This window comes from Phodopus roborovskii, unplaced genomic scaffold (assembly GCF_943737965.1).
Source record: "Phodopus roborovskii unplaced genomic scaffold, PHOROB, whole genome shotgun sequence".
Classification (NCBI taxonomy): Eukaryota; Metazoa; Chordata; class Mammalia; order Rodentia; family Cricetidae; genus Phodopus; species Phodopus roborovskii.
The window spans coordinates 13809489-13825603 of record NW_026126541.1 but is presented as its reverse complement, the minus strand read 5'-3'; the positions used below and the strand labels follow the sequence as shown (position 1 = coordinate 13825603).

The following is a 16115-nucleotide window of genomic DNA, read 5'->3' as shown; positions in this document are numbered from 1 at the left end:
GAAACGGAAGCTAAAGACAAGAGAAAAGAACAAACACTAAGTTTAGGGAGGGACAGGAGCGTCTGGAGGGTCGAAAGAAATGGCGGCACACCGTTAGTCCCAGCATGGCGGGCTACTTGACGAGTTCCAGGGTAGCCAGAGCTACAGACTGAGACCTCACCTCAAAACATAAGATGGGTAAAATTAAATAAAAAGAAAGAAAAAGGAGGATGGGGAAGCCAGTCACGGCAGCAGGGAATTAGTGGAGAGAAACAAACTAACAAGACCTTTGGGCAAGAGGAGGGAAACCCTCTTGTAACAATGACAAAGAGGAACCGGGGTTTGAAATAGTCCATCAATACTTTGCTACAATGCAAGTAGGCTTTATGCAGAGTAACTGGAGTTGTGTGGGTCTGGGGACACCTCCAAAAGCATCTGCCTCACCTGGCAGCTTGCCAGCACTACTACCTAGCAGGCCAGGCCCAGCCTAGGGCAGCGGCCCGGGAACACTGCCACTCAGTGCCACCGAGGAGCACTCGGAGAAGACAACTGGGACGGGGCAGACTGGCGCTCTTCCAAGTCACCCATGACTGAGTAAATTAGCTGTTCAAGAACTCTGAGGGAAATGGTTTAAACGTATCATGAAAGTGACAGTGGCGTCTTCATGGTGGCAAAACGACTTCTGTGTATCTTTCGTTCCTTTTTTTTTTTTTTTTTGGAGACAGGATCTATGTAGTCCAGGCTGGCCTTGAACTCACTACATAGTGGCTGAGGAAGACCATGAACTTCTGATTCTCCTGCCTCCATTTCTGAAATGCTGGAATTATAGGAACGTCACCATGACCATGACTTGGAAATTCTATTCCTCAACAAAGCTATATATAGAGAGCCAAGTGATAGCAAACCCTTTCTGGAACAAAGCAGAGAATAAACAGTAATAAATTCTGTGATGTGACCACACAGATCAACTCCTTAAACTTCTGCCTTTTTGTTTCTTAAGTACTAGGGACTGGGACCGGGGCCTTGCACAAGCTACATAATGCCTTCAACATAAACTCAAGCCAGTGAGATGGCTCAGCAGATAAAGGCGCTTGCCGCCAAGCAGGACACCTGAGTTCAATCGCAAGGATACTCAGCATGGATGCAGGGACCAATTCCTTTCTGTAAATTGTCCTTAATTTCCATAAGCTGTGATCTCTCTCGTGTTCTGTTATGGCCCATGCCTGCAGCTTAACCCACAATAAACAAATGTAATTAAAAAAAAAAAAACAGAACTTCTTAAATTTTTATAAATAAAAGCCAAGGGAGGTGGCACAAGTCTTTAATCCCAGCACTCAGGAGGCAGAGGCAGGTGGTAAGGCTAGCATGGTTTACAGAATGAGTTCTGGGACAGCCAAGAGTCACAGAGAAACCCTATCATGAAAACTTTTTTTTTTATTTTATTTTATTTTATTTTTTTTGCAAATCAGATCCACAGAATCTGCTGGGAAACTATCCTAAGGAAATAAATAAATGAGTACAACATGTAATCACAGATGTGTGTGTCTGCAAGTGTGCATGTGTGTACAAACCGATACATAAGGATGTTCAAGCTCTGGGATGTTGTTTAGCTGCTAGAGCACTTGCTTGATATGCGGGGAGCCCTGGTTTGACCCCCAGCTTTGCACACACCCAGGTGTGGTGAGGCACACTTGTAAACTCCACATACATGAGATAAAGACAGGGTCAGGCATTCGGAGCCACCTTCAGCCACATATCAAGATTGAGGATATATTGAGATACATTAGACCTTGCTTAAGCAAAAACAAAGAAAGATGTTCATAATTCATCCTGAGTTAAAAAGATGATAGATTTGCCAGGTAGTGGTGGCACACACCTTTAATCTCAGAACTCTGGAAGCAGAGGTACTTGAATCTGTGAGTTTAGGAGGCCAGTCTGCTTTACACAGAGAAACCCTGTTTTGAAAAACCGAAACACAAGACAAAGCAAAAACCAAAAACCAAAACAAATCTATACTATATTCTTTTTTTTTTCTTCCTTCCTTCCTTCCTTCCTGCCTGCCTTCCTTCCTTCCTTCCTTCCTTCCTTCCTTCCTTCCTTCCTTTCTTTCTTTTTCTTGAGACAGGGTTTCTCTGTGTAGCCCTGGCTGTCCTGGGACTCACTGTATACATGATCTTAGCCAAAAGCCTGAGAAGAAATGGAACTTACTCCATAGAACTAGCTGGCTTTAAAACCAGAGATCCACCGGCCTCTGTCTCCTGCATGCTGGAATTAAAGGTATGCACCACCACTGCCCAGCTTCCAAGGTAACTCTTACCACAGAAAGCATTTAATTTGGGGCTTGCTTACGGTTTTGGAGGTTTAGTTTATTATCATGGCAGGGAGCATGGTGGCCTGCAGGCAGACATGGTGCTGGATATGCAATTGAGAGTTATATCCTGATCTGAAGACAGAGTGAGACAGAGAAACAGACAGACACAGACAGACAGACCGACAGACAGAGACTGGGCCTGATGGGTTTTGAAACCTCCAAGCCCAATCCTAGTGACACACTTCCTCCAAGAAGGCCACAACTCCTAGTCCTTCTCAAATAGCGCCATTCCTGGTGACTGGGCGTTCAAATATACGAACCTATGGGGCCATTCTTAGTCAAACCATCACAGGCATTATAAATATTTTCTTTTCAAATTCTAAAAAATTTCTTCTCTCTCTTTCTCTGTGGTGTGTGTGTATGTGCATATGTGTGTGTGTGAAGTGTGTCTGTGCATGCGTGCGTGTGTGCGTGCCCGAGTGTGCACTGCAGCTAAACCAGGAGGACAAGTTCACCACACAGGTCCCAGGGGTTGAATGCTAGCTGCCAGGCTCGGCAGTAAGCACCCTCATCCACTGAGGCATCTCACCAGCAGCTATGTTCTCTAGCTTCTCAACTTGCTTTTGCTTTCTAAATTGACTGCAGTAGCGAACACCTAGTGCCTTTTCAAATATTAAACAAAAATAGAGTAAGAGTATGTTTTCAGAGAGTAAGTATGAAACGCAACACTATAAAATCAGCCATCTACAGTACATCAAACAAAGGCTGAAGGGCGGCACGGACGCCGAGTTACAGCGCGCTGAGTTAGAGCGAGAGGCTCGTTTGTGTTTGCACTGGTCCAGCCTCCACTGCAGTCTCTGGCAAATGCAGCCTATTGCTAGTCCTAAGCCCCTAGCCCTTCTCTTCTTGGCAGAGACCCTGACACACTAATGTGTGTTTTCAGCCTTGTAGGCTAGAGTGCTGTAATTTGCTTCTCCTTGGGCTATACATTAAATTTGTTCAGAAGCTATAAAATTGCTCATTTGGTAGCAGTTGAAATGACTTTACTGCAGAGTTGCGAATTGCTAAGACTCAGAGGCCGTGAAGTACACACAGCAGCCCAGCCTGCAGCTCCGACACCGGGGGCTTACCACAGCCAAGGACAGAAAATGCTAAGACCGGTTTGCTCAAACCCCAATGCCCACACGTTTAAAGAGTTTTAAGTTTTAAGATTAACAGGCTGTCTTGGCCTAAAGCCAGGTTTCCTTAGGTTTTCTTACAGGGAATGAGGCCTACAGAAGTCCTGTGGGATTCTCTGGTCAGAGTTTGATTGTCATTTCAGGCTGTGAACACCACACTTACCCTTTGCAGTTTGCTTGCTTGCCCCCCTTAGGAAGAGGAAGGCTGATAAACTTAGATTAAAACCAACAAACCAGGCCAGGCAATGGTGGTGCATGCCTTTTTATCCAGTACTTGGAAGGCAGAGGCAGGAGGAACTCTGAATTTGAGGCCAGCCTGGTCTACAGAGCAAGTTCCAGGACAGCTAAGGATACATAGAGAACTCTTGTCTCAACAAGTAAAATAAGGGGCTACAGATATGGCTCAGAGGTTAAGAGCAGTGGCTGCTGGCTGCTCTTCCAAGGTCCTGAGTTCAATTCCTAGCAGCTCACAACTATCTATAGAGAGAGCTGGTGCCCTCTTCTGGCAAGTATGCATACATGCAGGCAAAACACTGTGTATATAATAAATAAATCTTTAAGAAAATAAAAACAAAATAAAACCAACAAATTATTTTTGTTTTGTTTTGTCTTTTTGTTTTTCGAGACAGGGTTTTTCTGTATTGCTCTGGAGCCTGTCCTGGAACTGGCCCTGTAGATCAGGCTGGTTTCAAATTCACGGAGATCTGCATGTCTCTGCCTCCCGAGTGCTGGGACCAAAGGCGTGCGCCACCAACACCCGGCAAAATTGTTTGTGTTTTTAATTTGAAAAACTTACACATAGCTGGACATCATGTTGCAGGCTTGTAACCACAGCACTAAGGAAGCTAAGGCAGAAGGATCTTGAGTTCAGGGGCAGGCTGGGCTAAATAGTGAGGCCTTGTCTTAAAGAATCAGCAAGTTAATCTCTCTCTCTTTCTCTCTTCCTTCCCTTCCCCAATAAATTTCCCATATTAAAAAAAAATTAAGCAAATAAAAAATTGGTTTGTTTCATTCAGGATACTTTTTCCTTAAAATATTCTTTTTGAGATTTTTAAAATTCTTTTTTTTAATATGTGAATTCTTTGTCTGCATGTATGCCTACATGCTAGAAGAAGGCATCAGATCGCACTATCGATGATTGTGAGCCTCCAGGTGGTTGCTGGGAGTTGAACTCAGGACCTCTGGAACAGCAGTCAGTGCTCTTAACCATGACCCCTCTCTGCAGACTCCCTTTATTGTCTTATATACTTTCCTAGACCTTTATTGTCTTATATACTTTCCTAGAGTCCTCTTCATAACTAATGATAAAATCTTTTACGTTTTGGTCCTGGGCTGCAAGCATTCAAGGCAAGCGTTCTATAACTTAGTTACACCCCTAGCCCTGATTAGGGCCTTTGTTTGTTTGTTTAAAATGTATGTGTACTTGTGTGCCTTTGTGAGTTTATGTGCACCACATACATGTAGGTGCAATGGAGGCTGGAAGGTGGTGTCAAACGCCCTGCACCTGGAGTGGCTGACAGCTGTGAGCTGGGCGCTCTGCAGCTCACAATATAGACTAAAATGACCCAAACTTACGGTGATCTTCCTCCTGTCTCTGAGCTCCAGGTGTCTGCCACCGTGCCTGGCTAAATCTTTACTCTTTTCTGAGGCATTCTGAAGTCCATGCTGACCTAGAATTTACTGTGTGGTCAGGGACTGTTAAATCCCTGACACTCCGCCTCTGTCTTCCAAGTGCTGCAATTACAGGTGTTTACCATCACACCTCATAAAACAAATTCACGTCATGTACTAATGCTCTGGTGTGTGTGGGGTGTCTAAGTAGTGGTCACTTAGGCCTGAGAAAGATGATCAGAATGTGTATATACATTTATAATGGTGGCAGGAGATACACTGCATAAAACAGACCTTTTTAACCTTTGTTTTTTGAGACAAGGTCTCTTAGAACTGGAACTGTCCTAGAACTCACTGTTTCTTCCTCCCAAGGGTTGGGATTAAAAACAATCACCTTTAATCATTTCATTTCTTCTTCTTCTTTTTGGATTAACCATTTTAAAATGTAAGGTTTGGTAGCATTAAGTACATTTACACCATTTGCATCCATCCCCAGAATGGTTTTTATCTTACAAAAATTGTCTCTACACACTGGGCAAAGCTCTGTGTTATCCCATCCCTGATCCCTAACCACTGCTTTCCTTCCTAACTCTGTGAGATGGACTACTCTGTTTCTGGCTGTGAGCCTAGCTTTTAATGGCTGAGCCATCTCTCCAGCCAGAGCTGGATTATTCTAACTACTTCACACACATGGACTTCCTTGTATATGTATTTGAAATCTGATTATTCTTAGACAATATAGAATCTTCTCAAAAATAAACCTTAGCAGTATATAAATTTCTACCTCCCATAGATAGCAATAGTCTACCTATGGGAGGTTTAGTAGTGAACTTGACATATTCTAGAGCCCCCCCAGGAAGAGTCTCATTGAGAGACTCTTGATCAGGCTGGTCTATGAGCATGTGGGGGGGGCTGCTATGATTACATTAACTGAGGAGTCGTACAGGGAGGGGCTCAGTACAGGCAGACACTCTGCAGCATTTGCTCTTTCTCTGGGCTCCACTGTGGATGTGTGGCCGCTGCTTCATGTTCCTGCCTTGACTTCCCTGCAACGATGGACCATGGCGCTAAACTCTCTCTCCCAAGTTGCATCTGATCACAGCAACAGACACAAAAGCAGAACAGCTATTCCCATCTCCCTCGGGTGCTCACCTGTGTAGGTGTGATGTGGCTGATGTCTTCAGATGCAAGCTGCTTCAGTAGAGTCGTCTTGCCAGCATTGTCCAAGCCCAGGAGAAGGATCCGCACCTCCTGGTCTGGTGCACTTTTCAATTTGCGCAAAATAGAGAGCAAGCCCTTGGACAATCATGAAAGAGAGAGATTACTCGGGGGCAGCGACATCAGGGTTAGCAGACATCAGAGTGACCTCCTGAGCGAGGCCCTCGGTCACAGACAGCCTCCTGCTTCCCATGCCCTTTGTTCCACTTCCAAGTGTGAGTAGAGGTGTAGGAATCGCAGCAACCTGGTAAGCAGCATGGCTGACTCCGGCTCCCCTCCTGTCATAGCAGATCCTCTGCGAGTGTGAAGTGACATCCACCCGTGCTCCTCAAGCCCCCATGAACACTTACCATATCAGACTAAGTCACTGCTCACGCTTCTCCATTACCAGAGCGGTACTAGAACTGCCCACCAGAGTTAATACAGGACTCTAAGGTGGGGATCGTGCCAACAGGCAAACACTGTACGCGCTCCTAAAACCGCTGGACTGGCGAGAACTGTATGGCAAGTGCCAACCCCAGAGCCACACGGTGTAAGAAGGGCAAGGACTGATTCTGTGGGCTAGGGAGAGTGATGTCCCGACAGGAAACAGCACAAAGGACACTGTGCCGAGGTTTGAGCTCCAAGAGCCCCACCGTAGATCTAAGGGGATCCTGGCTATTGATGGAGATCAAAGATGGCGACCTGGGAGGTGATAAGAGAACAGGCCAAGAGATGCATACCGAAGTCCTGTTTCTAGGATGAAGGTTAAGATAATGACAGTTGAGCCACTTAAAACAAGATTTTGTTTTTTTAAAGTTTTCTGAGGCAGGGTTTCTCTGTGTAGCCCTGGCCATCCTGGAACTCCCTCTGAAAAGCAGGCTGGCCTCCAGCACACAGAGATCTGTCTGCCTCCGCCTCCAGAGTGTTTTCTAAGGTGCTGGGCAAAGACTCAAACAGGATTCATGAAATGGCAGCTGCCCTCTACACTTAGGCTCTATTTGTTTCAATTCATGTTCATGACTTCATCTTTGCAGGATAACAATATAAAGTATCCCTGTCTTTCAGATGAAAAATCAGGTGTAACAATTAGGGAATTAATTATAAAAGACATTCATGATCATGATTTAACTAGTGTTTAAATATTATTGTTTTTTATTATTAATTTTGCTTTTTAAGATAGGGTTTTTCAGGGCTGGGAGGTGGTGACACACGCCTTTAATCCCAGCACTGGAGAGGCAGAAGCAGGTAGATTTCTGTGAGTTCAAGACCAGCCTGGTCTACATAGCAAGTTCCAGGACAGGTTCCAAAGCCACAGAGAAACCCTATCTCAAAAAAAACCAACCAACCAACCAACCAACCAACAAAAAAAAAAAACAAAAAAAAAACACAAAAAAAAAAAAAAAAAAAAAAAAAAAAAAAAGAAAGAAAAGAAAAAGAAAGGAAGAAAGAAAAGAAAAAGATATGTCTTAGAACTCACTTTGTAGATCAGGCTGGCCTCAAACTCAACTCAGAGATATGCTACTGGGACTAACGGTGGGCATCACATATTATTTTTTCATTATGTGCATCTACGTTCGTCTGTGCATGAGCATATGGTCATGAATGCAGGTACCCATGGAAGTCAGGAGTCAAATCTCCCGAAGTTTCCACATCATTTATGTGGGTGCTGGGACCCACACATGGGTCCTTTCCAAGAGTGGTCAGTCCCTTAAACCCTGAACCATCTCTCCATCAGCACTTTTTCTTTGGTACTGGGCACTGAACCCAGGGCCTTGCCCATGCTACTGACATATATCCTCAGCCCCTATCCCTGCCTTCTTATTTAAAAGGTAAGGAAAATTTTATGTGCTGTTTATTTGTTCTGTCCTGCAGCTGACAATGCCAGACCAACAAGGCACAGCTAAAAAAGAAAGAAGCAAGGGCCAGGTGTGTTAGTGCTCATCTTTAATAATCCCAGCACTCAGGAAGCAGAGGCAGGCAGATCACTGTGAGTTCAAGGCCAGCCTGGGCTACATAGTGAGTTCCAGGACAGCCAGGGCTACATAGAGAGACCCTGTCACAAACAAACAAACAAACAAACAAACAAAAGAATCAAAAGATAACACAGTTTTTAGGGGCATATAATCTAATCTCCCAGCCAGAGTAGAGATTTCGTCAAGCTCAGTCTTAGAATTTAGAATTACATAAAAAGGTTGATTGCAGTTCGTACTGCACCAGGCAAAGATTCAAGCCAGTATGTTGACGAAGATCAAATAGTATTTCTGTGAAATAATTCTCAGCAGCTAGGTATGAGGACAATGACATGGAAATAAGCAGGCAGACCAGCAAGCAACCTCTCCTGGTCTCCTCTCCGTGCTGGGCCAGCTGAGGACCACATTAGCTGCTCTAGGCCTCGGGGTTTTTTTCAGCTTAAGATGGAAAATTTAGTCTAGGACAGACAAATGTTGTGTCAAAGGTTTAGGACAAAAGCTGAATAAATTTGAAACTAACAAAAGACAAGGAGTACTTTTTGTTGTTATTTAAGGGAGGGCATGTTTTTGCTTCTATTTTCATGTCATTTAGCCCTGGCAACTTTGATTCCATTCCTTCTTCAAGCTGTATTTATGAGAAGTCTCCTGGGTTACTACTGGCTGAAAATGCTTGACCTTCATTTAGCTTTTATAGGAACCTGAACAGGAAGGTTACAGAGTATAGACCAGCTGTTTCAGAAAACAAAAACAAAATCCAGACACAGTGTACAAGGCATTCATAATCAACATCTCAACAAAGTTGTCTCTCCATCTTTTATTAGCTAGACTGAAACCATTCGTCTATAACGCGCCCCCTCAGACCCTGTAGGTCAGGGGTAGAAAAGGGACCAAGAATGGGAGAGAATATTGATTTACTCATTCTGAGTCCCTGAGCACTTACAGGAAGGGTCGCATTAGCTCCTAAAATACACTAAAAAACGGGAATTCACCAAATTAACACATTAAAAGCCACAAGTACAACTTTCATGCATTACCCCCAAGAGTAGAAATTGTCAAGAAACTGTTGCCTCTTTATATAGAAAATATTTTATTATTTACAAGGTTTAAAATTAGCATTTTCTGTTTTCATTCAGTACCTCCTCAACAGGAAATCACTGAGTGGGAGCAGAGAGGTGGGAGAGAGCTGCTCTTGCAGAGGACCCAGGGTCGAGTCTTGCAATGTGGGTTGGCGTCAAACTTCAAGCTGCTTGTAACCCCAGCTCCAGCAGGAACCAGGGCTTTGCACATGTCAAGCTTCATCCCTAGCCCGGCGATTATTTATTTAGTTTTGAGAGTGGGTTCACTCAACAGGAATCCTGCCTCTGCCTCCTGGGTGCTGCTGGGATTAAAAGTGTGCACCACCACACCTGGCCCTCTTAATTTCTATTCATTCAAGGTGTACGGCACAGCGAGGAAAGAAATCTTTCTAACTATGGGCGCTTTTCCTCAACCTAACAGGACAGAATATACACTTTTTGTGTGTGTGTATTTTTAAAATTAATTTATTTTTATTTTATGTGCCTTGGTGTTTTGCCATGGATGTCAGGTCTCCTGGGACTAGAATTATAGACAGTTGTGAGCTGCCAATTGGTGCTGGGAATTGAACCCAGCTCCTTTGGAAGAGCAGTCAGTGCCCTTAACCCCTGAGCCATCTCTCCAGCCCTGTATACTTTTAATTTCTAATGAACAACCTCCCTTATTAGGCGGTAACACCAGATGCGTTCCGTAAGTGAAATAACACAGAAAGAGAAAGTTCAGCTAATGTTTTCTCCCTTCCAATAAAATGATAAACAGCCCCCCCAAGCAATACAGAGAAACCCTGTCTCAAAAAACAAACAAACAAACAAACCCAAAACAACAACAACAGAAATGACAAACGGCATCTCAAGCTCGACCCAGGGAACACAGTGTAACAGCTCACTATATTAACCCAAGATGGAGGGCGGGGTCACAGGATTGCCAGGATTACTAAATGGGGAGAGGATATTTATAGCTAACAGGGTTCTGCCCGAAAGGTACAAAGTAAGCGGATTTAAGAGGCTAGATGAAAGAGAGCAGAGTAACTCCACCCTGCAATTGTGTGTCTCCATGCCAAGCTGTAAGCATCAAATCAAAGGATGCATTCATTAAAAGTTAATTTATGATACAGATGGGTTGTACGGTATAAAGACAATGCAATTATTATTTTTTTTTACAGGGTAATTTTGACCCAAACAACCATTCATTCAACTGTCATTAACATGACATTCTGCAAGCAGAAGAGTGAGCAAAAGAGACGTAATCTCTACACAGGATTTATAATCCCAAAACACTGGATACATTAATGAGAAACAAGAACTCCAGTCAACTGTGTGCACATGCGGCCAGCTTGGGCACGTACAAGTTATCTGTACTCTGGGGTGCAGACGCACAATCACTCAGCCACAAAATATTTAAACAAACTTTCCTACAACCAGCTCACCCTAACCCTAACCTGAACTCTGTGCTATGGAATACAGAGTTTATTTGTTTGCATATTTTTTTTTTTTTTTTGAGACATATCTTTCATGTAGCCCTGGGTGTCCCGGAACTCACGCTGTAGATCAGGCTGGCCCACCCCCGCCTCTGCTGGGATTAAAGGTGTGTACCACTACACCTGGCTTGGACCTCAGAAATTTATCTGCCTCAACATCCGTTTAAACTCAACTCATGGCAGAGGCATGGTGCTCTGATCCCAGAAGACACAAACTAGGTCATTTGAAGTAACCAGAGTGGAGGGGGGCGGTTAGAGGAATGTGCTGGAAAATTGGTACAGAGAGACAGATAAGCAGCTGGGCATATGCCCTTCCTAACTAGCTTAAACCGGACAGATTTCAATCCCACTTAACCTCTCAACAGGGTCCTACTCATGTGAAAGGGAGAACTTTCAATTCTGTCTTCTTCTTTGCAATCACTTTTTAAAACTTTGTTTACTTATTTCATGTGTGTGCACTGTGTGTGTATGGGTGTGTGCTTAGTACAAAGTGCTTGTGCAAGCCGGCAGGAAGCTAGTGTCAGTCAGTGCCCTCCCTCTTTCCACTATATGGGCCCTGGGGATCCCACACAGCTCTGCGGCTTGGTGGCCAGCCCCTTGACTCACTGGGCCACCTCCAAGCACTCAGACTGTGTTTTCTTCCAACCGAGGCCTCTGATGACTATAGGCACTCAGCCGCCCTGTGTGGGAATCCCGCCAGCCATTTCATGCAGACAAAGAGCGCAATGATCACCTCTGATGAGAACCACCAAGAGGATTAAATAAGGACATTCTGTAAGGCAGGGCACACAGAAGCCACTCAAAACAACAGTAACACTTTTCTTTTTATATATCTGTAAGAGCTGGGGATAAATACTGCCAGTCCTGCATGTTTTTTTCTTTCCATTTGAGGCTGTGTGGGGGAGGGGATGGGGTGTGCCTATGTGTGTGTGTGGGGGGGGGGATGTGTGTGCACAGTGCATATACTAAGCATTAGTTTGGCTTGGTGGTGCTCACCTTTAATGATCCCAGCACTCAGGAGGCAGAGGCAGGTGGATCTCTGTGAGTTAGAGGCCAGCCTGGTTACAAAGTGAGTTCCAGGACAGCCAGGGCTACACAGAGAAACCCTGTCTCAATGAAAAAACAAAACAAAACAAAAACCTAAAACACTAGGGATTGAACCTTAAACATCCTAGGTAAGAACACTGCCATTGAACTATGTACCTAATCCTTTTAAAAACTTCTTTTTTAAAGATTTATTTACTTATTACATACACAGCATTCTGTCTGCATGTGTCCCTGCATGCCAGAAGAGGGCACCAGATCTCATTAGAGATGGTTTTGAGCCACCCTGTGGTTGCCAGGAATCAAACTCAGGACCTCTGAAAAGGCAGCCAGTGCTCTAAGCCCTGAGCCACCTCTCCAGCCCCTGTTGCTCTTTCTTTCAGGGGACCTGGGTTTCATTCCCAGCAAACAGATGGTGACTAAGAACCATTCATAACTCCAGGTCCAGGGAATAAAATGCCTTCTTCTGGCAAGCAAAACATTCATACATATTTAATATTTATATAACACACACACATACACACACACACAATAAGTATCGAGAGAGAGAGACAGAGAGAGAGAGAGAGAGAGAGAGAGAGAGAGAGAGAATGTGATTCCAAGGCCAGGTGAAACAGCTGACCCTAAATATTCAGGGAAGCTCAGAATGTTTTTTTGTTTCACTCAATTTTAGAAAGAAAAAAAAAAAAAAATTAGTCACAGCTAAAATTTAAAACACATACAAGCTGGGTTTTTGTTTTGTTTTTGGAAACAGGATTTCACTATGTAACCCTGGCTGTCCTGGAACCTGCTATGTAGACCAGGCTGGCTTCGATCTCGCAGAGGTGCAGGGGTTAAAGGTGAGTCTCTATGCCGGGTAGCGCTCACTTCTCAATTGTACAGTTAAGCATAGGGCTCATGGGATACTATATGTGACACACTTAATCATGACACTGACCGTTTAAACGCAAGTGTTCTACTTCCAGATCTAAGAATAACTTACACGTTTGAAGAAAGAAAAAGGATTTGTAAAATCAGATAATCTCAACTAATTTGTCCTAGTTTTTTTTCTCTCTTCCCTTCCCTTCCCTCTCCTCCTCCTCATTCTTTTTTGTGATGGAGGGGTATACAACACAGCCCTGGCTAGCCTGAAACTCACCATGTAGACCAGGTTGGCCACCTGCTGCTGCCTCTTAAGTGCTGGGACTAAAGGTGTGCAGTACCACACCCCACAACCCTACTTTCTTATTGTTTACTTAGAGAGCTGGCTCAGCAGATAAGAGCACTGTCACTCCTGCAGGGGACCTGGGTTCATTCTCAGTACCCACAAGGTAGCTCACAACCACCTACAACTTCAGTTCCAAAGGATCCGGAGCCACCCTCTGACTTCTGAGGCCATCACAAAGTCACACGGTACATATGCACACACATGGGCAAAATATTTGCACACAGAAAATAAAATAGATAATTAAAAAAGCACTTGCTCTTGTAGAGGGCTGGGGCTCAGTTCTCAACACCCACACAGTGGCTCACAGCTGATTGTAGCTCCGGGGGATCCATTACCCTTTTCTGACCTCCTTGAGAGCCAGGCATGCCCAGAGTGCACATACATGCTCTAACGCAAAACTCTCAAAAAAATTTTTTGAGAATTGAATACTTTAGTTGTACCTAACAATATTGTATGCACAAGGTCAATTTGTTAAATACTTACAAACAGTGCCAATTTGCACCTAGAAACATGCGCAGTGGTTTATTTATTATGACCTGTAATTAGTTATAAATTAAGCAATCGTGAAATTAAACAGTCCACTCAAATGATAAAATGAAGAAAGTTAGACAACTCTCATGTTTCTCATTTGTAACAAATCTCATTTTCTCTTGGTTTGGTACGTGGCTCTTCCCTTTAAGGGAATGGCATTTGGGACAGGGTCTCCCTCCAGCTGAGGCTGACCTGGAACTAACTGTAGCCCAGGATGGCCTCTTAACCCATGGTGATCCTCTTAATTTATCATCTAGCATCCTGGGATTATAAGCATGAGCCACCACACCGAGCCTGGCATGCCTTTTACATCACAGTTCTAATTATTTTCATTAATTTTTAAATTATCTATTTATTACGAGACAGAGTTGCTGACCCTCCTCCTTCTACCTCCCAAGTGCTGAGGTTATAGATGTGAGCAGCCATGACCACTTTCTCAAATACATTTATTTTCTGTGTAAATATTTATCTATGAACTCATTTGTTAAGATAAACTTAGCCTTTAAATGGACAGCTCATGTATAAATAATACAGAGAAAACACTTGTTAAAATCTGTTTAGCCTGAGGTTAGAAATAACTGTAAATGTAACAAGTGTGAAATGTGATTGACAATCTTAGATTAAATAATTCTACTTAACAATCTGACAATGTGCATTTATTTATTTCTTTGGTCAAAATTTTCTCATTCAGTAATCTGACCATGGGTTTGAGGCCAACCTGGTCTACAGAGCTAGTTCTAGGGCAGCCGAGGTTACACAAAGGAACCCTGTCTCTAAAAACAAAACAAAGCACACCCACACACACTGACCAAAAGGAGATGTGTAGTTTTCCTCTTCTTTTGTGGCCAGGTCTCAGGTACCCCTGGCTGGCCTGGAAATCACTAGGTAGCCCTTGAACTTCTGATCCTCCTGCTTCTGTCCCTGGAGTGCTGGGATGATTAATAGGCAGGTACTATCACATTACATTTTATGCAGAGCTTTGTGCCTGCTAAACAAACCTCTCCCACCTGAGCTTTTTCGTCTGAAGTCAACAGAGATAGTTCAATATTTTCACAAAAATAATGAGGGGTAGAGGGAAGCAATAGGAAGCAGTTCACAGCAGTCAGTAAGCCAACCAACCTACCCTAAATGCCTTAAAATCAAGTTTTCTTTGACTAACTCTAAAAGTATTCATTTCCCCTTAATTTTATTTTTACTCTCCATCTACCGCCTACAGATCAACAAGGAGAGCTGGATAGACAGACGCTCAGCAATACTGATGCTCTCCCAAAGGAACAGTGTTCGCTTCCCAGCATCCACGCGCTGGCTCACAGTCATCTGTAACTCCAATTCCAGGCGACCAAAAGATGTCTTCCAGGCACACACGTGGTGCAAAAACATTTATGCAGGCTAAACACCCAAACACATAAAATAATAATTAAAAAAAATATCAACAAGGGACTGTCTCCGGTTAAATCTTGTCACATACCGTAACTTACAATTTGGAAAAGCCTTAATCATGGCTAACGGAGAAAAGGCTTGTTTTCAAGCTGATGCCCACTCCTTACAGTTTCTCGTTCTTTTTAGTTTGAGGGGCCTGATTGGTAAGAAGACCTTTTGTGCGGCCACAGCAAAAGGACATTGCAACAAGTTTGAAGGAAATGATAAGACACGGGAGGCTAATTTGCTTCTATCAGCATGGAATAAATATGGAAAGAAAAATCGCTCATCAACAACCATTAGACCGTGCAGAACTTTCAGCAGGAGCACACCCACCATAGAGATGTGAAATCAGGCATTCATTCCCAGCGGTATCTCTTTCCCAGTGGTATCTCTTTTTGTCCTGGGACTTAGTCCCTGCACACCTCACTCAGAGACGCCAGCATCTCGGAAAGCTAGGTTACATCTCCCTGGTGCCGCCAGGGTGATCTCAAAGGCAGTAGCACCGCGCCTCTCCCACTTCTGTCCGGGTTTCAGACCCTACAGTCCCGAGGCGCCGAGAGGTCGACTCCGCAGGAAAATCTAAGCCTGTGTATCTGGCCTGATCTCCTCCTCAGCTCCCCGGAGCCGCCTTCATCCCATCCCAGTGCCCAGAAAGATGATGGAGCCCAGGCTCCTTCCCCTCCAGCCAAGCACTCTACAAGTCCCTTCCCCAAGCCTCGGACTCACTGCGAATCCCTCCTTCCTCCCAGGCCTAGGCCTCCCTCCAGGGCCCACCTTTGGGGCTCCCCCTTCGCCCCCGAAACCGATCTAGAACCCTAGATAGCAAGGCGAGCGCCATCCTACGTCCCCTTGGCCTTAAGCGCGGCGCCTTGCCTTGGACCTGGGGACAGGAGGCGGGGGGTGGTGGGGTGACTGTCCAGGTCCAGAGGGATCAGGTCCCCCACACTCACCATCCTCAAGCCGAGTCCCTCCTCCTCCGCCTCCTCCTCCTTCTGCCTCCCCCGTTACCAGGGGTAACTGCTGCGGCACCGCCCCTGACGTCCCTCGCACGCTCAGCGGAGGAGCAGAGCAGCGGGATGGGGCGGGGTTCTGCTCCTCTTTGCCCAAAGTG

General features: G+C 44.6%; 1 protein-coding gene across 1 annotated transcript in view; it reads right to left on the bottom strand.

Annotated features, from left to right (window-relative positions):
* The window catches only part of Arl3 (ADP ribosylation factor like GTPase 3), a 44669-nt gene extending 28571 nt beyond the window's left edge, over positions 1-16098 (bottom strand). The window contains exons 1-2 of the mRNA XM_051199693.1: positions 15955-16098; positions 6232-6375 (exon numbers count right to left, since the gene is read on the bottom strand). Coding sequence (XP_051055650.1) covers positions 6232-6375; positions 15955-15957 — 147 coding nt within the window. The 5' untranslated portion in view covers positions 15958-16098. The remainder of the gene's footprint in view (positions 1-6231; positions 6376-15954) is intronic.
* Positions 16099-16115: the final 17 nt, after the last annotated feature.